Genomic DNA, 21,882 nt, shown 5'->3' with positions numbered 1-21,882 from the left:
ATAGACCTTGCAGATATTAACCACATGCCCTTAAAAATCTGCTTATCACAGTTTTGACAGCTGTGGTTTATAATTTCAGTTTATCTCTGACAGATCTGTAAATGAGGATTCCACGGACCTCGCAGATATCTACCACATGACCTTAAAAAGAAAACGGCTGTGGCATGGGTTCTTGTTTTAATTCCTGTGGACCTCATGGATCCCGTTCACCCCATGTATCCTCATCTAGTGGGATCCGTGAGGTCTGCAGGAGTTAAAATGAGGATCTGTAGAGTGAGTGGGATCCATGAGGTCCGTGGGAGTTAAAAAACGAGAATCCCTGGGGACTCCACACCACGGCCGCTTTCCATTTAAGGCCCTGCACTTTTAGGTCCGTGGGGTCCACATGTTAACTTCTACACTTGCTGATTTCTTTACCCTTTGGGATTAGGAGGGGGTAAAATGCAGATCTTGTGGACCCCGCAGAGATCCATGTTTTAACTCCGGCGGACCTCACAGATCCCACTCACCCCCCCCCCCCCCCAAGGTGAGCAGATTTTTAGGGCTGTGTGGTTAAGATCCGCGAGGGCCACGTTTTACCCAGTTCCCCCTTATGAGACATTATTCTTTATTTATTGTGCTGGAGAAGTAACAAGGTCCAGCATTGTTTAATAAAGGGCTTTTGTTTCACCTTGTATCCTTGTCTGACTGTGTTTTATGAAGCAAGCAGCAATGAATTAAAGAAGTTTACAGCATGAATGCACTTTCTAATACAGCACTTCTAAAGCACCAGTACACTTTTTCAAGATAAGTACTTTTGCTGTCGGTTCTATGTTCCAAAGATTTACATGTAGTTTTATGGAATTTTAAATGAGATAAAATAATGAATTAAAGTATTGAAGTATTAATTGAGTTAAAAGGTAGGATGGTTTCAAGCCAGTGATGTAAGTAAGAGTAAAGAGAACAAGTTGGTTGGCTCTTTAAAAAAAACCCTGAATGGGTGTAACTCCATTTTCTGAGGTTTGCTCCCCTATTTATTGAACCCTCTCAGCATTATTTTGGCCTATGGTGGTTTATATTTTTGTGTTTTATGAAGGCCATGCTCCCACAGAACTCACACACATTACCACAGGGTCATTAATGTCCTTTAGAAAAAGGATCTCTTAGTTTCTCTGTAGCCAATTTTATATAATGGGGATAATTTTATAACAGGGTGTTGTATGTCCAAGCTGCTAAAGATGCTTATTTGAAGCCCATTTTATAAAGACACACTACACTGTCATAAAATGTGGTAAATACCGAACTCCAATGAAAGTCACAAACAGTGGCCTAGTAAGAGAGGAGGGGGCGGACCACCTCAGGCGCCGTCCATGTGGGGGCACCGGTACCTCTCTGCCTCTACCCCCCCCTCGTCATGTTAGTGCCATTCCCTACCCCCGCCCTGTACCTATTTAAATCTTTGCCAGCACGAGCAAATTCTCCAACCTGCTCTTGTGCCAGTCTGGCTCTGAAATCACTTCTGGGTCTGAGGGAAAGCCAATGCCGGCGCAAGCAGCAAGCCAGAGAAGCTGCTCGCACTGGTGAAGATTTAAAGAGATACGGGGGATGGGAGGGCGTGAGTGTGGTGTATGGGGTGGGGAAGGAGAAAGGGGGGCAGGGAAGGAAGGAGCAGGGAGCGGAGTGGAGGGTGTGGATGGCACCCTCACTACACTACTGGTCATAAACACATCAAAAACTTACAAACATCAACCATCAACTTTCAGAGTTAGGTGAAGAACTGAATGGTTCAGAGGAAGGAGAATTTTTTTTGTTTTTCCTGATCTATTAAAGAAGATCCAGAAGCAGAGAGAGATCATTTTTGCTTCTCTGTCCTGGGGGTTCTTCAATTGGGTGTATCAAGTTTATTGGTTTTTTATACCCCGATCATAAAAACAAATATCTGACCGGTTAACAATAATATGTAAAAAGGAAAGCAAGATATATTTAATTGTGTTTAAAGAGAGTAGTGAGAAAAATAGAAACAAATAATACGTATAGACAGACAAGACAGTGAGGGTAAGTGGGAGGGTTAGGAAAAAGTTACATAGTTGTAGGAGAAATGAGATAGAGGGAAGGGATATAACATGGGGGGCGGGGGTGCCTGGTATGAGTGATATGCTTTGAGAATGTTAAATTTCCTTGCAGATGCATTCTAATTTTTCTTTCTGTGAAACAGCAGGGAAGCTTCCCACATTCTTAGGGGCCCTTTTATGAAGCAGTGCTAAAAAGTGGCCTGCTTTCAGTGGCATAGGGAGGGAGGCTAGCTCCCTGCATCGCTGTGCTGTGCATCCCCCAACTCTGCCCTGCACCTCTTGAAATGTTCACCAGTGCGAGCAGCATCTTCCACCTGCTGGTTGCGCCGACCTCGGCTCCCTTCTCATGTAACATCCTGGTCCCGCAACCAGGAAATGACATCAGAAGGGAGCCAAGGCCGGCGCAAGCAGCAAGTGGAAGATGCTGCTCGAGCCAGCGAATATTTAAGGAGGTATGTGGGGAGGAGAAGAGGTGCCAGCACCCCCTGCGAAGCCGGTCCCGAGGCAGTCTGCACCCTGCCTCCCCATCTTTACTATGCAACTGCCTGCACTATCCCCAATACAAGTCTTTCCTGCATGCTAAGGCCACTTTTAGCATTGCCAGTAAATGGCCAATTTTCTTACTTCTGCAATAATAGCCAATACCTGTTTTGTTGGCAATAAGGGCTTACATGCTAATTCTGCTTTAATTAGACCCCTAGACCTGCCCCCAGGCCCACCCAGTTACACTCATCCCCACCCCATCACGCCCTGCCCCAATTCTGCCTAAGCCCCACCTCCTGCTGCCTGCTCTCATGAGGCAGGAGGGCATGCACGGATGCTCTCCTGCTCAACGGCAATTTGATAGAAGCTTTTCAAAACCCGGACAGTCTCGAGACTACAATGAGAACTCACGGCAGCCATTTTGATGATGGCTCTGCATGGGGCAGGAGCGTAGGATGATCGATCCTGCCCCGTGTCGCCACTAGACCACCAGGTAAGGTCTGGGGAAGGTCCGGGATGCAGGAGGGAGGTGGGGGTGGGTCAAAGCCGGCCCTAAAAATTATCCGCGATTTTTCAATATTCGCATGCTGGCTCTGCCCCTAGCCCCCGTGAATATGGAGGGAGGAGTGTACTGTATATCTGAATATAACAGATCTTGAACTTTCACTGAACCGTCATGAGCTAAATCCCCTCTAAACACAAAAAAAAGTGCACATGGAAAAGGCATTCAAATAACCCTCAATGTGACTACTTTATTTTGTTTCAGTTTATGGTAAACAAGAAAATAGCACGGAGAAGTTAATGTGAGCAATCAAAAAAGGCTGCGCTGACCTCTCGTGGGAAACCATCGGAGCAGAAGGACTCTTCAAGTACTGCTTGAAACGCAGTTCAAAAGCGTGTCCTATGGTGTTTATTACATCCTCGGCCATATCATCGGAGCACTCCACTATGTGGCACGCTGAAAGAAAGAGGAAACACCATGAACAACTTTGCTATATGTAAAGAAAGAGAAAATTCAGAGAATAAATAACATAGTTTTTTTTAATTATTAATAATAATAACTTTATTTTTATATACCACCATACCACAAACAGTTCTAAGCGGTTTACAAGGTATACAGACAGCGACATTACAGAAAACTTTCAAATTTACTTTGGCATGTTAAGTTTAGTCAGGTTTATCTGGAAGTGTATTGGAAGTACATCAGGTTGAAGTGGGGTCAGAGAAATTTGTCAAAGAGATAAGTTTTGATTGGCTTCCTAAACGTTTGATACGAAAGTGCATTTGAGATGAAGTTGGTAAAACATTTGTTCCATTTGCCTGCTTGGTGTTGATATTCAGCAAAGGTTTAATATGAAGATAATACCTTCTTGTAGATCTGAAACCTTGCTCAAGGACCTTTTACCAAACAGCTGTATAAATTGACCTAAGTTTGCCCCTACATAGTAAAGTAGTACATGACGGCAGTTAAAGACCTTAAGTAATCAAATCATGCATTCAAGATAAACTGTACTGCGGGTTATTTGAATAGTGGAGAAAAAGACCTCAGTGTCACACTGAGGGGTCCTTTTATCAAGGCGCGGTAGGGATTTAACGCACGGAATACCACACATTAAACCGCCTGCCACGTTAGTCGCTAATGCCTCCATTGATGAGGCGTTAGTTTTTTGGCTTGCCGCAGGGGTTAGCGCGTGATGAAATGTCCAACGCGCTAACCCCCGTAGCGCGCCTTGATAAAAGGAGCCCTGAATTTATTGAAAACAAATAATCCTCCGGACATACCAACTTCAAAGAACAGTTTGAATATGAAGACACATCCTCGGTCCTAGAAAAAACTCAACTATCTTCTTTAATTCTTTACTTGAGTTAAAAAAAAAAAAGATTACTTTACTTAAAATAGCATTAACGCATAAAGACCTTGAAATAGTTCAGTAATTTAGAAAAAAACTCAAAAGAAAGAAAAAAAAAACAAAAAAAACTTACCTGCCACAGGAGTCACCTCCGTACAGATCATCAGCAGGAAGAAACAAGAGGTAGTAACTTCTCACACCGGCAGATTCTAATGCAGGACAAATATCCATTTCACAGAAGTTTTCTACAGCAAACTCCCAACAGGGCTCCTGTTTCGCTATTAGTGCTTCATCAGGGGAAACTGCTGCAAAACCATGATAAACAGAAAATGGCTTCTCGGCGTCCCGGAAATAGGCTGTCATGAACGTCAAAAAAGGTGACGACATCAAGGAAATTATCTTGAGAAATGAAACTTCAAAAATAACATAAAAGCGAAAAACAAAAGAAAAATTGTACTTTAAATATATTTTTCAAAAGAAAGCCTTCCACTCAATGAACAAATTTAGACCTCCTGGGGCACAGGTTTGTAAATTAAAGATCCAGCGTTGTTCTTCTTGTCTCAGCATTTTTTTTGAAATCTCCCCCGTGAGCTGGTTGTATCAGTTGTTCAATGATCCAACATTGCAAATCAGAAAAAGAATGATGTGAAGCTAGGCAGTGTTCTATAATAATAATAATAATAATAATAACTTTATTTTTCTATACCGCCATAGTCAGGCGACTTCTAGGCGGTTTACATTGTAAGAAGGCTGGACATTCAGCGAATAACAAAGGTCTTAGTACAGTACAATGCTAATACAATACAATAAATCCACATATAATACAATACAGTGAGTCTAAATACAATACTATACAATAAGTTTAAATACAGTGCCGAACAAAGAGTCTAGATGCCGTACAATAGTCTAGATGGTAAACTATGCGTTTGCATGACAGACAGGACTTATGTCCTATTATTCTGGTCCGAAATTTTCTTGAACTTTGTCCAATGTACAACTTCATGCAAGGACATTGGATCGCATAGATACCGACAGACTCGCATGTGGTGTATCCTCTTAGCGCCAAACTTTTTTTTGATCTCCGGGATTGATAAAGACGTCCCTTCTTTTGTGATTCTACAAATTGAAAATGTCCCATCCTCCCGTCATCACTGTTCAAAAGCGTTCGGGGCAAAGAGCCTCTACAGGTTGGACAAATCCGTTCAGGAAGAAGTTACGCAGGGGTAGGGAACTCCGGTCCTCGAGAACCGTATTCCAGTCGGGTTTTCAGGATTTCCCCAATGAATCTGCAAGAGATCTATTTGCATGCACTGCTTTCAATGCATATTCATTGGGGAAATCCTGAAAACCCGACTGGATTACGGCTCTCGAGGACCGGAGTTCCCTACCCCTGCACTAAGGGCTCCTTTTACAAAGCCGCGTTAGCGGTTTAACGCATGTAATAGCGCACCCTAATTTGCCGGCCGCACTAGCCGCTACTGCTTCCTCTTGAGCAGGCGGTAGTTTTTCGACTAGCATGGGGGTTAGCACGCGCTAAAAAGGTGCGTGCGATAAAGCCACTAACGCGGCTTCGTAAAAGGAGCCCTAAATCTAACAATTTTTATATGTTTATTCTTGAGTAATATGTTGTAATTTTATAATTTGCATATTGTAATTCGCTGATTGTCCAGCTCTCTTCGGTGTGAACCGCCTAGAAGTCGTCTGATTATGGTGGTATAGAATAATAAAGTTATGTTATGAGTATGCTAGTATTACTCTGTTGTCTCTAAAACAGTCATGCATGGATAAGCAGTGCCAATATTTCTTAATAGTTTTTCCAAAAAATCTAGCTTGTTGTGTATACTATATAGTGCAAGTAACAGTGTTAATATCTGTTAGATCTTTTTCAGTATATTGCTGTAGACTAAGGGTCTCAAAGTCCATTCCTAGCGGGCCGCAATCCAGTCGGGTTTTCAGGATTTCCCCAATGAATATGCATGAGATCTATGTGCATGCACTGCTTTCAATGCATATTCACTGGGGAAATCCTGAAAACCCGACTGGATTGCGGCCCTCAAGGAGGGACTTTGAGATTCCCCGCTGTAGACGATCTCCTGTTTCTTACTGCTGACGATCTGTACGGAGGTGACCCCTGTGGCAGATAAGTTTTTGTTTTTCTCTATTTTGCTAAATTACTGAATTATTTCAAGGTCCTTATGCATTAATGCTATTTTAAGTAAAGTAATCTTTTTTGAACTCAAATAAAGAATTAAAGAAGCCAGTGGAATTTTTTCTAGGACCGAGGATGTGCCTTCATCTTCAAACTGTTCTTTGAAGTTGGTATGTCCGCAGGATTATTTGTTTTCAATAAATCCAACGTGACACTGAGATCTTTTTCTCCACTATTCAAATAATCTGCAGTGATACCTCTTTAGTACAGTTTATCTTGAATGCATGATTTGATTATTTAAGTTCATTGAGAATTCAAAGTGTTTACAGTCTTAGTTTTGGCAGATAAAGACCTACTTGGCCCATCCAGTCTGCCCACCAGTCACATTCATTTGAGCCAACAATCAAGTCATTGTTCTCTTAGGCTTCCGCAGCTGGCATCATGATTGTAGCAGGTTTCCGGGTCTTGCTGTGTCTGTGTAGAAGGAACCGAAGTCTCAGCCATCATGCTGTGGCTTTCTTCAGGGTATGCTGTGAGGTCTGCATAAGAACATAAGAATTGCCGCTGCTGGGTCAGACCAGTGGTCCATCGTGTCCAGCAGTCCGCTCCTGCGGCGGCCCCTAAGTCAAAGACCAGTGCCCCAACCGAGACCAGCCCTACCTGCGTGCGCTATAGTTCAGCAGGAACTCGTCTAACTTTATCTTGAATCCCTGGAGGGTGTTTTCCCCTACGACAGCCTCTGGAAGAGCGTTCCAGTTTTCTACCACTCTCTGGGTGAAGAACTTCCTTACGTTTGTATGGAATCTATCCCCTTTCAACTTTAGAGAGTGCCTTCTCGTTCACTCTGTCTTGGAGAGGGTGACCAACCTGTCCATATCTACTAAGTCTATTCCCTTCATTATCTTGAATGTTTCGATTATGTCCCCTCTGTCTCCTCTTTTCAAGGGAGAAGAGGCCCAGTTTCTCTAATCTCTCACTCCTCCAGCCCCTTAACCATTTTAGTCGCTCTTCTCTGGACCCTTTCGAGTAGTACCATGTGCCTTTGTATATAGTGGGTTATGGACCTGATTGAGAACAGAACAGTCTGTGGGTCAAGAAATTTGAATTTTTGGCGGGAAAGTTTGCTTTATCTTGGTTATAAGACTGAGAAGTTGTCTGTGGCAGTGATTCTCAAACTGGGTTCTGCAGAACCACAGGCAGTGGTGTAGCGAGGGTGGGAGGTGCCCAGGCGGTGGTGCCCCATCCTCTTCTCCACCCTCCTACCGCGCGCGCTCCCCTTCCTTACCCCTGTACTTGTTTAGCTTTCCCGGCACAAGCAGCATCTCTAACTTGCTGCCCACGCCGGCATCGGCTCTTCTTCTGATGTAACTTCCTAGTCGTGGGACCCGGAAGTGACAAAGGGGAGTGCCAAGGCCGGCGCAAGGAGCAGTTTGGAGCTGCTGCTCGTGATGGCAAAGAAGTACAAATACGGTGGGGGTGAATTGAAGGCATGTGCACAGTGGGGGGAGGAGTGGGAAGGAGCAGTAGGGCAGAGAGGAGCTAGCGCCCCCACCAAGGCAGTGCCCGGGGCAATCCACCAACCCGTTACTACACCACTAACCGTCACTCAGAGCAGGAGCAGGAGTCACTCATGCCCTGCTGGTTCTGCTGAAAATGGCTGCCATTTTGTCAGCACAGTAAGCTAAATAATAAACAGACCTAAATAATAAACTTAAAGGTCAAACACTTTGGACTTTGTTAGGGTTGTCCAGATTTACCCAGAGATGTCCTCTCCAGGCATCCGGACAGCTTTTTAAAACCCGGCACTTTGGGTTTTGAAAAGCTTCCAGCTCAGAACCATGTCGGGATGCATGCGTGGATGCTACGTAGTGACATGCATGCACGTGACATCACACCACACCTGCCCATGTGTAGATGCCCTCAACTCAGCTCTGAGCACGAGAACAGGTTGAGGGGGCGGGGCTGGGAATGAGGCTGGGGCAGAACAGGGCATGACTTGGGTGGGGCTGGGTGGAACTCAGTGGGTCACAGACATAAGCATTCAAAAGGATCAACTGTGCCATATGTTAAGCAACACCATTACAGTATAATCTCGTTATAACGGACTTGCCAACAGAACCCTACTAATCATCCCATGCACGTATCACAGAACATAACAAAGCCAATCAGTTCATGCGAAAACTATGGCGCTCATTTTCAAGAGAAAAACGTCTCAAAAGTGACACAAAGCGACAGATGGACATTTATCATAGCAAAACATCCAAGTTGTGATTTTCGAAACTCAGATTTGAGACACTTTTTTTTTTCTACAGTTCATCTAATCAAAAGGGGGCATGCTGGGCCCAGAATTTGGACATTTTCCTGGGATAATGGAACAAGATGAAAATGCCTAGGGCAAAAATTGGGATGTTTTTATCTGGACCTCACAAAAAAGGTGCCCTAACTGACCAGCTGACCACTGGAGAGATTAAGGCATGCCCTCTTCCTTAATCTCCAGTGGTCCCTACACCTCCTACCCCAAAAGATAAGAACAGAAGAATAGCCTTACTGGGTCAGATCAGTATCCCGTCTTGCCAGAGGCCAATCCAAGTCACATGTACCTAGGGTTGCCAGATTTTCCTTTCGGAAAATCTGCTGCCCCTAGCCCCGCCTAGTTCTGGACCTGTTGGGCCGCCGCATGAGCGGACTGCTGGGCACGATGGATCTCGGGTCTGACCCAACGGAGGCATTGCTTATGTTCTTATGTTCAAGGGACCCTGGAAAAACAGTCCGTTATATCCAGAGTTGCATTTTTTAAAATCTTTATTTAGGGCAACTTGAAACAACGTAAATCGATGAACAACAGTTGCATATCAGCAACATCAATAACAAAACTCAGCAAAACATTGGTATGGCACGAAATGATTGCAAACCAGAACACTGTACTGGAAAGAAAAATACTCGGTCTTTTTTTTTCTGGGCTGCATTTTGATAATATATCATCGGCATGCCACGTGCATTGTAGGCGGAGCCTGCATGCCCGTTATAGCTGAATAAATCTACAGCTAAAAGCGGCTCTGGAGACCAAAATAGTTGTCCGTTAAATCCAAAAGTCCGTTATATGCGAGTCCGCTATATCCAATGATTTTCTGTATGTTTATAATGGCGCTCGGCCGGGACCAGTGGACCTCGTCCGCTATAGGCGAGGTTCCGTTATAAGCGAATTCATTATAACGAGATTATACTGTAGTGAAAAATACAAAACGAAAGTGAAACTTATCTTTGTGAAGGCTTGCGTGATTCTGAAACTCGGCTCCGACATGTACCACGTTTCACAATTGTTGCGTCAGCACAGCCAGGAGTACAATAAATCGCTCCTACCCCTCTAGACCACTGATGATATGGTACATTTGGGGGGTGGGCAAAAGACCTTTGTGTAGTTCCTGGGAGAGGGGGCTCTTTGTGTTGTGGGGAGAGGAGGAAGAGGGAGGGAATTGGGTCTTTCAATATATGAAAAATATTTTAGGGATTTCACAATAGGAAAAATTGCTGGTCTATGGTCTGAACATTTGTGTTAAGAAAGAAACTGAAGAAAGGAGAGGTTTGTTGGTTGTTGTTTTTTAAAATTCTTTATTCATTTTTAAAACTGAAAAAAGTGCCAACAAGTATGCATACAATGTCACCGAAACACAGCACTTATGTTCATACATTAGAAAATCTATTAACCCACACCCCTTCCTTTTCCCACCCCCCTCCCTGGATGTGTGAAGGAATCAGAAACCATAAATAAGGATGCAATCTATTGTCTAACAAAAACCTCTGGACTCCAAATATTTTTCAATCTTTTACTAGTCCCCAATTGCTCTGATAACATCCCACCAAAAAACAAAGTTTAGGCTGTCCCAGTTCTTCCAATTTCTCATTATTAAGAAAGGAGAGGTTTTACTTTTAACTAGACTAGTGCAGTGTGGGCTATAAACTTATGCTCTGAAATTCACTGGCAGAATGCCTCAGAGTTTCAGAGCACTTTGCCACTTAATTTAATTTTAATTTAATTCCTATATACCGCTAATAACCGTGAGGTTTCTAAGCAGTTTACAAAAATGATGCATCAAAGATACAATAAAATACTTAAAAGCAAAATCCAAAATTGTCCATACCTCTTTGATTAACAGGATCTTTCGCTACATATGCAACATAATCTGCTGTGTCCTGTAAAATACAAGGAATGAGTACGCATCTGAAATAAGCTTTAGTTTCACTTTACGTAGAACAGGAATACACCTGAAAATACAGTAAAACCTTGGATTGCAAGTAACTTGGTTTGCAAGTGTTTTGCAAGACAAGCAAAAGATTTTATTAAATTTTAACTCAATATACAAGCAATGTCTTGCAATATGGGTACATACAGTATACAACGTGTCACATCATCACAACTGAGCCAATGGTTCTTCTCTCTCTGATGCTGCGGGAGTATAGTGACTGTTCCAAACAAGCAAGGATTTGCAATACGAGTACATACAGTAATTTGCATTAACGTTTTTGGGTTGTGGAACACATCGTCTGAGTTTCCTTTATTTATTTTGGGGAAATTCGCTTTGATATACGAGTGTTTTGGATTACAAGCATGGTTTCAGAACAAATTATGCTCGCAAACCAAGGTTTTACTGTAATTCTTTGCACTTTGTAAATAAAATAATTGAAACCAGTTCCCCGGTATCTCAGCTCACTGCACTGTTAGGGTAACCCCTTTTTAAGCTGCGTGCAAGACAATATAGGCTTATAGGACAGTTTGCAGCCAGATGCGTGCGCAGATCCAATTGATGCATGTTTATGGTTATTGCTTCTTAGGGTTCGTTTTTTAATGTTTAGTAGATTTAGTATTTTTGTTAGTTATGTTTGTTTCCCCTAACTCTGTAATTTTTATCAATTTGTACATCGCTTAGAATTTGGAATAGGCGATTAATCAAATTTTATAATAAACTTGAAACTTGAAGCTAAAAAATCCCAGACGCATGGCCCCGCCCCGTTCCACTGCCAGCCCCAGCCAGTTCTGCTCCCAGCCCCGCCCCCATACAGCCTCATCTCTTCTTTCCCGCCAGGTCTGGAGGGCCTTCGAGCATACACGGATGCGGGTGACATCAGCCACACATGCGCAGAGGCCGTCCAGATACAGCGAGGCTTTCGAAAACCTGGACAAACTGCGGGTTCTGGAAAGTCCATTCGGGCACCCAGACATGTCCTCTAAAAAGCGGACTTATCTGGGTTTTCCCGGACATCCGGTAACCCTATTGCTTCTTGATTATACCACTTTTTCTAACCGGTACCAATTAACATTTATAACTGATCGTTGACACCTTGTTAACTCATTAATTTGGGGGTGCATCTGCCATGTGTGGCCAAATTTGGGTGACAAATTTATTAATTTGTTTTAAAATGCATGTACCATCTATTAACTAGATAGTGTACATCAACACATTCAAAATGCTCAAATATAAACATCAAATGACAGTATCATAATGTATTCTCTCTTAAAATTGAACCTACGACTTCAATGAACAGGCAGTTGCTTCACAAAAATGCTGAAACAAACAATTGCGTCTTTAATAGTTTTTTTAGATTTGAACCTATCAATGAATTCCATAATTTAATGCCAGCAATGCAAAAGGCAGTTGCCCTAGTCTCAGTATATCTCCCTTTTGCCCGTAGAATCTATGGTTAGAAGATATTATATAATCTGAGTTATGAACTAAATTATGCATTGAGATTTTGAGTTAATCACACCTAACACACAAAAATCAAATCTATAATGAGACACAAATAAATCTCCCATGTATTTAAGTTCAATATTTGGTTATTTTCAAACACAGGTTACGGAAGGAGACCAAGAAAGATGGAAATACTTTGGCCATGAAACTGCTAAACTAATGTTTCCATAAACCTGGAAACACAAAGTTCCGGGAAATATGGCACCTTGCACTTTTGCAAAGATTAATCATTCAGAAATGGGGACTCAGAATAGACTTTGAGGGGTTTTATTTTTCACTGTTTTATTGCCTCTCCTTTCTCACCATCTGGGCCCGCCGTTATAATGACAGCTCTTTGACTGAGAAGCAAGCACTGTAGTTCCCTTCATGAAATCAGAAACCATAAGAGCAAACCCCCCCTCTCCCCCCCCCCCCAGCAGAAGTCTCTATGTGTATTATGTGCACCGCAGAGGAATCTTTATAAGAAATGTGCAAATCTGATGTTCTACCTGCAAAAATTTCCTGCCACCACCAGAGGGCTACTATGCCAATAATTCAACTAGTAAAACCTGGAAGATACCATACATATAACATAATATAATAGCAAATTTCTAGACCGCGTAACCTTTAGTTCAATGCGGTTAACAAAAGATTATGCTATGGGAAAATATAGAGATAAGGGGATGCACAGAAATTTAACTAGCCAAAAATTTGGAGAAAAGAAAAGTCTTCAAAAGTTTTCTATAATGTTTATAAGATATAGAGCTAATCAATAATCTTTGTCATAAAAAGCAGATTGATCATGTTACCCCTTTATTTATCAAATCACACTGGCTCCCCATCTCTCACCGAATCACTTTCAAAACCATATTTTTGGTTTATAAAACATTAATCTTTAATGAACCCCAATTTATATCAAAAATGATTGTCCCATACAATCCTTCTCGCTCTTTAAGATCATCTTCGTCAAATCTGCTCTCAGTCCCATCGTTAAGAATAATCGGCACTAGACGAAATGATATGTTCTCAGTGGTAGCCCCTTCATTGTGGAATTCCCTCCCAAATTTTATTAAAAATGAAAAAGATCTTATCTCTTTTAAAAAATTTCTAAAAAACTTATTTATTTCAAGACGCATTTGATTTATGATATGACCTATTCTAGATTTTTTATATTCTTCTAATAATCAACAAAATTTTCTTCTCACCTCACCCCATTCATACCTAATGTATTTCCCGTTTTACGTAAATTTTAACAAACAATGTAATTGTAACTTTCCCCCTCCTTCCTACTTATTCATGTTTGTCCAAATTGTTTTGTCAATTGTCTAACTCATATAAACTATATGTATTACCACAATCTGTTGGTTTTTAAATTGTACATCGCTTAGATATTGTAATAAGCGATACATCAAATGTAAATAAACTTGAAACTTGAACTTGATAGGAAAGACAATGCCCATGGTGTTTGCTGAAGGGAACGTAAATAGGGCATGAGATTTTCTACTCCTCTCATGTGTCACAATAACAAATCTATCAAGATATGATGGGGCAACACCAAAAGCAACCTTGAAAATCACCCGGGCCTTCACTTGGAGCCAACGCAACTCACGATAATAAGGAGTGACATGATCGCACACTTCTTCAGGCCATAAATCATTCTTACAGTTGTATTTTGAACCAAGGTCAGTCTAGCCAAATTTTTTTAATCATTCAATTTTCTATACCATTCTCCCAGGAGAGCTCACAATCTATATAATGTACCTGGGGGCAATGGGGGGGATTAAGTGACTTTCCCAGAGTCACAAGGAGCAGCGTGGGAAGGCTATAGCTTTAACCACTGGCCACACTCTCCCCTTAGTACTTGTCAAATATACAATATTACAGTAATCTAAAATACTCAAAAGTAATGCCTGAACTAAGAGTGTAAAGGCGGTAGCATCAAAGTAAGAGTTGATGATACAGAGTTTCCATAAAGTATAATAACTCTTCTGAGCCACTGCATCTATCTGATTTTTCATAGTTAAACACTGATCAAAAACAACTCCCAAAGAAGAGATGATAGTGATGCAACTCCAGCTTGGTCAGCTTCTAGGAGATCAGATAGATTTGGTGATCTTCTGTTTCAGATTATATTAGGGACTCTTTGTTAGATGTGAATGCCAAGTTTAGATAGAACACAGAATTTGGGCTATTAATGGAGGCATTTTTCTCTCCTCCCCCCCTCCTCCCCGTGATAATCACCATCTCTCTTCTCCACCTTGCCTCCTGCAGTACTCAGCCTCCATCCCCCCTTCCCACGCCTCACGATGCCCAGATCTGTCTAACCTCTCTTCACAGTCCTGTTGCTGGACCAGTGTATGGCATTGAGCATCTTAAGGCTCTGTACAGGTCCAGCGCCAGAACTGTAAGAAAAGAGTTCTAGTCATTGCCAGGGTGGGGATGGAGGGGGGAGAGTGTGGAAGAGAGCAGTGCCAAACAGTGGCGTACCTAGGGGGGGGCGGGGGGGGGCGGGCCGCCCCGGGTACCAGCCCTAAGGGGGTGTTCCCGGCCTTGCCGTTCAGTCCCCCGCCACCCCCGAAGGACCGCTCGCCCCCCTGGCCTCCCCGCACCACCTATGAACAGCCGCAGCAGGATCGCGAAGTCAGCGTCAGCATCCCTGCGCTGCTTCCTACGACGCGATCCCGCCCCTCCTCTGACGTCAGAGGAGGGGCGGGACCGTGGCGCAGGAAGCAGCAGGGATCGCTGACGCTGACTTCGCGATCCTGCTGCGGCTGTTCATAGGTGGTGCGGGGAGGCCAGGGGGGCGAGCGGTCCTTCGGGGGTGGCGGGGGACTGAACGGCAAGGCCGGGAACACCCCCTTAGGGCTGGTACCCGACGCTGACTTCGCGATCCTGCTGCGGCTGTTCATAGGTGGTGCGGGGAGGCCAGGGGGGCGAGCGGTCCTTCGGGGTGGGTCGGGGCATCAGGCCTTCAGGGTGGGGCGGGCGGGCAGGCAAGCAGGCTTTCAAGGGGGAGGGGGTGACAGGCAGGCGGGCAGGCCTTCAAGGGGGGACAGGCCTTCGGGGGGGGGGGTGCAGACATTCAAGGGGTGCAGGCCTTCAAGGGGGGCAGGCAGGCCTTCAGGGGGGTGCAGACCTTCGGGGGGGGGGTGTAGGCCTTTGGGGGGGTGCAGACCTTCAAGGGGGTGCAGGCCTTCAAGGGGGGAAAGGCAGGCAGGCCTTCAAGGGGGGGACAGGCCTACAAGGGGGGGGACAGGCCTACAAGGGGGGGGACAGGCCTACAAGGGGGGGCAGGCCTTCAAGGGGGGGTGCAGGCCTTCAAGGGGGGGTGCAGGCCTTCAAGGGGGGTGCAGGCCTTCAAGGGGGGAAAGGCAGGCAGGCCTTCAAGGGGGGAAAGGCAGGCAGGCCTTCAAGGGGGGGACAGGCCTACAAGGGGGGGGACAGGCCTACAAGGGGGGGGGACAGGCCTACAAGGGGGGGGGGACAGGCCTACAAGGGGGGGGACAGGCCTACAAGGGGGGGGGCAGGCCTTCAAGGGGGGGTGCAGGCCTTCAAGGGGGGGTGCAGGCCTTCAAGGGGGGTGCAGGCCTTCAAGGGGGGGTGCAGGCCTTCAAGGGGGGTGCAGGCCTTCAAGGGGGAGACAGGCCTTCAAGGGGGGGAAAGGCAGGCAGGCAGGCCTTAAAGGGGGGGCAGGCCTACAAGGGGGTGGGACAGGCCTTCAAGGGGGGGACAGGCCTTCGGGGGGTGCAGGTCTTCAGGGGTGGGGTGTAGCCCTTCGGAGGGGGGACAGACCTTCGGGGGAGGGGGGTCCTGGTGTAAAAGTACACAGAGGGAGAGAGGGAAGGGGGGGTTCAAAGATACATGCATATGCCAGACTTTGGGGGTTAGAAATAATGGGTCTAAAAACAGAGGAGTGGGAGAGAGATGGTGCATAATGGGATTTAGGGAGGGAAGGAACAGAAAGGGAGAGAACTTGGAAACAGGGGATGGTGTGGAGGGGGGATAGAGATACTGGATAGGAGGATAGTTGGGAACAGAAAGGGAGAGATGGTGGATCCTGGGGTGGTGGGGAGTTGAGAAAAGGTGAATCTGTGGATGGAGACAAAAAAAAGGAAAGATGCCAGATCTCCGGGAGAGGGAAGGGAAACGGAAGGGGAGAACAGAGATGGCAGACGGATGGTTAGCACGGAGAAAGGAGACCCTGGCAAGCAAGACAACAAGAGCCTGGGACCAACAAGATTTGAATATTGATCAGAGAACAAAAGGTAGAAAAAATAATTTTATTTTCTGTTTTGTGATTACAATATGTTAGATTTGAAAAGTGTACATGAGACAGCTTGAAATGGGAACTTTTCTATTTTTGTGAATGGCAAGGCTGAGTTCAGTTAAAATATATGCTTTATAAGAAAATATAATAATGTGTTTTATAAAGTTTATAAGCATTGCTGGCATACTCGGTGAGGTGTTCCTAGTGTTGGTGGTGGTGGTAGCATGTCAGTGTGTTGAGAGGAAGAGGTAGTCTGGGAAATTCTGCTGAGCAAACTCTGGGCCCATTTCCACCCCCAGTTAGTCCACTCCACTCAACTGGTTCACACACTGAGTGGGTCTTTGGGTGTTATTTCTGGGTAGTTGTTTTAGAATCTCTTCCAGTGGTTTGTCAGTATCTCCTTCTGGTCCAAGGAAGGAAACTTTGTCAACCTTAGCATTGACCTTCAGAATATGTTTGTAACAGCGCTGCTTGTGTGGCATTAGGCTATGTAGTGATCGAAAGAAAAAAACAGACCTTTGCACATTTTTGCACTATATGGTGGGTGTATGAGGAGATTCATTTCCTGCACAGTTAAGTCCATTTTTTCTACTGAATAATAGTATAGGTACAATGAAAGTAAATAGCAAAAATGTTTGAGTAGATAATTAAGGAAATCTTTTTCATATTGCTTGCTTATGGACTGGGAAAAAAGACTGTTCAAGCAAATGTCTCCAGAACTGCTTTAATGGAAAAATGTGATTTTTTTTTTTTTTAAGTACTTTGTGAAATTTATTGTTGTTGTGAAATTTATTGTTATACTTTGTTTAAACTTAAAAAGCTGTGTCATTAACAGTGAATCTAATCGAAAAATCGATTCAACAGGGTGAATCGGATCGAATGAAATATTTTTCTCTGAATCGGGCAGCACTATTGGCTACCATGAGAATGGGCTACTGGGCATGATGGACCATTGGTGTGACCCAGTTAGGCTATTCTTATGTTATGTTCTCATCTGTAGGGGCCTTTGTTTTCACTTCTTATTTTAATGTATTTTTTTCCTGGGAACTTATCGGTGTTTTTTTTATAATGGGAACAAAAATGGAAGAGAATTAATGTGTGTGGAATGGGGGGGGGGTAACTAATTTCTTCAGCTAAATAATTCAATCCACTTCAAACAGACATAGGAGAACTCACGCACCATTCACACACCCTCCAACCAAAAACGTCAAAAGAAAAAAACTGTTCGACAACCTCCTAGCCATTCGAGCTGCAACACTTGACCCCCAACTCTACAACCTATTGACCTCGACCACAAACTACAAAACCTTAAAAAAAGAAATAAAAACCCTTCTATTAAAAAAACACATAAAACCAAACTAACATAATCAGAACTGTCCCAAGCATCACCTGCAACTACTCCATATGTACTTCTGATGTCATGACAATTCAGACATAATTTATGTTATGTTATGTTTGGAATAATGGTTACATAAATGAGGTTCAATAAAAGAAAATTTTCTGTGGGAGCATTTGTTGGAACTTCTGTTATCCTGATTTCTTCTATCTGTGGGCTTTCTTTAGCTAACCTACTTATCTGGGGCTTTCCACTTCTGCAGCTGCCCTTTTCACGGTCCACTTTGCGCTTGCACTCTCTGGGGAGGGGGGGTTGGGTCTGGGCTTGGTGGGGTAGGTGTGTCTGGTAGTTTTGTCTGGGTGGTGGCTGGGTGTTTCTTGGGTGCTTGTTGTGCGGATTGGTGTGTCTGGTGAGCGGTCTGGGTGTTGTTGCTTGTGGGGGTTTTTTTCATTATAAAATATGGCTGAGGGTCTAGTCCGGCTTATTATTCTTGTGGGTTCTGGGGTGGGATTTGTTTGCTTGCCCCAAGTTTTGGCCTTTTGTTGTGTATTGCTATGCCTCTCATTGGCAATTTTCTCTTGGGAGAGGCTTGTTCATGCTTGTTGTTGCTGTTACTCTCATTCTGTGTTCTTTTTGATAATGTATAAGTTTCTGTACAGACCATGGTTGCTTGTCTGGACCTTTTGCCATTCTCAATAAAAATACTTTGGAAAAAAAAAAAAAAAAAAAAAGAAAATTTTCACTGCCTGTTTCTATTCTGACCATTTATTCCATTTCATGGTTATTGCAAAAAAAAAAAAAAAAAAAAAAATTTTACATGAGGGGGGGGGGGGGGTGTCAAAAAATGATGGGCCCCGGGTGCCACATACCCTAGGTACGCCACTGGTGCCAAATCATGTGAATTCCGGGACATGGACTAATTATTGGAGGAACCTAAATTTGGCTTTTAAGATGAAATTGACATGGGGGGTTTGATGCTGAAAGAAGGAGTGGACCATCTTTAGAAGTGAGATATTACTAGAAAGGATGTGGTATTTCTCTGTCCCCAGAGGGCCTTCAACATGTTTTACTCGAGACAATGGAGGGTTACATGACTTGCCCGAGGCCACAAGGAGAGTCAGTCTCTAGTTCATAGCCTGTTGCTGTAACCACTCCAACAACTTCTGAATGCAGTATACAAGTTAAGCATTTTTGCAATAAATAAATAAATGACTTTGTAGAAATCAGACTAGGATTTGACATAAATAATCTTCGTTATCAACTGCATTTCCTAGGGGAGCCTTCATCACACAGAATTATCCCTTATTTTGATGTTGCTTTTAACTCCTAACTCCCATAAATGACCTGTGTCCCTCCTATCATTCTCTGCAAGAAAATCTCCCACCCCTCCTTTATGTCTTGTCTATCTGCCCAAATTAGATTGTAAGCTCTTCTGAGCAGAGACCGTCTGTTGCATGTTGAATGTACAGGGCTGCGTACGCTTTTCAGCGCTACAGAAATGATAAATAGTAGTAGTGGACAAGTGTAGCATTCCTGCAATAGGCATGTGACCAGAAAAACTGAAGATGAATTTACAATAAACGAGGAAGGAAAGTGTACTTACTGGATCACCTCCAGAAGCAAATGAAATAGACTGCATGTGGTGGTTTGCAATAATCTGTAAAACATGAGATTGTTAGTCATTTCGGGAACAATTCTAAAACTGAGCGACAAAGTTAGGCCTTTGGATGCGCTTCACTGCGCACGAATTCCGTGCTAGCATTTAGGCCAGTGTCTCTCAAACTTTCTCAAACCGGGGCACACTAAAGGTAGTGGCCACGGCTTGAGGCACCCAGAAGTGTGCGGACGTCGCTGTGATGACATCACGCATATGCGTGACATCATCACGTCTACGTCCGCGCATGTGCAGAGGCCCTCCAGATGGGCCAGTAGGGGGCGCCAGCAGGGAAGAGGGCCGGAGAGAGGGAGAAGCACTAACACCAGCTGATTGCCTACAGCAGTGTTTCTCAACTACTTCAAGCTAAGTACCCCTAAGTCTAACAAATATCAACTGAGTACCCCAACCAAAGACCTCCCTAGGTCCACATAAGCTCTGCCCCACATCCCATCCCCTGGGGGAATACAGTAAGTGCCTCTGTAGATGTGATTCTCACCATACATAGGTGCTGGGAATGTAGGCCTTCAACCGTGGCCTAGAATACCAGCACCTATGTTTAATGGTGCCACAGTGTGACTGACATGCGATCGGCAGTGTTTTTGTAGGCATCTGCTGATGTAGGCACCATTTGCAGAAACAGGCCCAAATGGTCCAATTTTTCTAATTTTGTTAAGGTTTTTCTTAGTTTCTGGAAAATGTGGCTGTAGGAATAAAGTTATCATATTTGTGAAGAGATTAAAAAAGGACACATGACCCTACCCACACTCCACCCACAGCCCCGCCCACACTCCACCCATTTCCTTGGTCCCCTTCCCATCCTTTCTACCCTTTTAAAGCTTCTCTTTCTCTCGCCCTTCCTCCAACTCTCCTTCACCATGGGTGCTTCTTTTTCTCTCTCTCTCTCTCTCTCTCTCTCTCTCTCTCTCTCTCTCTCTCTCTTTCCAACCCCCCTCTCCTGTGGTGCTTCTTTCTTCCTCTCTCTCCTCCCAACCCCCCTCCCACAGTTGCCCCTCTCTCTCCTTCCAACCCCAAACTCTCCCCCCGTGGATGCCCCCTCTCTCTCCTTCCAACCTCCTCTCCTGTTGGTTCTGTCTCTCCCCTCCCATCCAGTACTACCCTACTCCATGCTCTTGTCTTTAGCACTCCCTCCTTTCCATAATGCTTCTCCAACCCTCCCTCCATGCTATAGTTCTCCCTTCCTCCATGCTGTTTCTCCAGCTCCCCCTCCACCCATGTCGTTTCTCCAGCCCCCCTCCATCCATGTTGTTTCTCCAGCCCCCCTCCATCCATATTGTTTCTTCCGCCCCCTCCATCCATGTTGTTTCTCCAGCCCTCTCCCTCCCTTCATGCTTTTCTCCAGCCCTTTCCCCTCCCTCCTCCGTCACGGCTCTCTAGCTCCCGCCTCCCCCACCTACCTCTTCCCCAGGCTGACCACTGTAATTGAATCTTCAGACAGCCGGCAGCAGTAGCAATAAGGTAAGACTGCTGCCACTGGCTTGCCCCGGAAGCCGCCTCTTTGCAAGTTCCGTCTATGCGAAAATAGGAAGTCGCTGCAGAGAGGCAGCTTCCAGGGCAGTCCGGCGGCAGCAGGCTCATCTCGCTGCTGCTGGTAGCCCAAAGATTAAATTACAGTGGCCAGCCCGGCGAAGAGGTAGGTGGGGGAGTCAGGAGAGCAGCTAAACCCAGACAGACTCCCCCATTTTTGAAAAACCACCCAGACAGTCCTTGAAAAAGAGGACATGTCCGGGTTTTCCCGGACATCTGGTAGCCCTATGTAGAAAGATTCTCTGAAAAATAGCCTACGACACCCAAGATATGCACTGGTGTTCAGAGCACAATGCTTGGATTTGTTAAGAACATACAGCTTCATCACGCATGAGCCTAGAGTTCGTGCAATCGCTTCATCCTTGCTCACAACAACTCTGCACTGTGCCCAAGCCCTTGATTCTGCTTGGTTAAAATTATCCAGAAAATAGGTCAAAGGGGAAACAGTCGCTGCAAGAGGCTCCGAGATTCCTCTAGCTCCTACTGAAACAAAAAAAAACTTTGTGCGCTGAAGAATGAAACCCAAGCTCCTATCCACTGCACTAACCACTCCAAGGCCGTCGCAAATACATGTGTGTGGTTCAAGCTCCAGCCTCAGCCCCCTGGGGTTGTGGGTTCCAATCCACGCTGTTCCTTGTGACCCTGGGCAAGTCACTTAATCCCCCCATTGCCCCAGGTACGTTAGAGACAGGGGAAAATGCTTGAGCGCCTGAATAAACTCATGGAAACCGTCCTGACCTCCCTTGGGAGAACGGTATAGAAAATAAATATATAATACGCGTATGCCTGTAAGAACATATTTTCTTTCTTTTTAAAAT

General features: G+C 44.5%; 1 protein-coding gene across 2 annotated transcripts in view; it reads right to left on the bottom strand.

Annotated features, from left to right (window-relative positions):
• The window catches only part of SHC4 (SHC adaptor protein 4), an 85,537-nt gene that overhangs the window by 20,579 nt on the left and 43,076 nt on the right, over nucleotides 1-21,882 (bottom strand). Inside the window, exons 6-8 of one of the 2 annotated variants that reach the window (XM_033920180.1) lie at nucleotides 19,466-19,519; nucleotides 10,673-10,724; nucleotides 3,366-3,492 (exon numbers count right to left, since the gene is read on the bottom strand). In XM_033920180.1, coding sequence (XP_033776071.1) covers nucleotides 3,366-3,492; nucleotides 10,673-10,724; nucleotides 19,466-19,519 — 233 coding nt within the window. The remainder of the gene's footprint in view (nucleotides 1-3,365; nucleotides 3,493-10,672; nucleotides 10,725-19,465; nucleotides 19,520-21,882) is intronic. The other variant, XM_033920181.1, reaches the window with a different exon arrangement.

This window comes from Geotrypetes seraphini, chromosome 14 (genome assembly GCF_902459505.1).
Source record: "Geotrypetes seraphini chromosome 14, aGeoSer1.1, whole genome shotgun sequence".
Taxonomy (NCBI): domain Eukaryota; kingdom Metazoa; phylum Chordata; class Amphibia; order Gymnophiona; family Dermophiidae; genus Geotrypetes; species Geotrypetes seraphini.
This window is presented reverse-complemented; position numbering and strand designations above follow the sequence as displayed.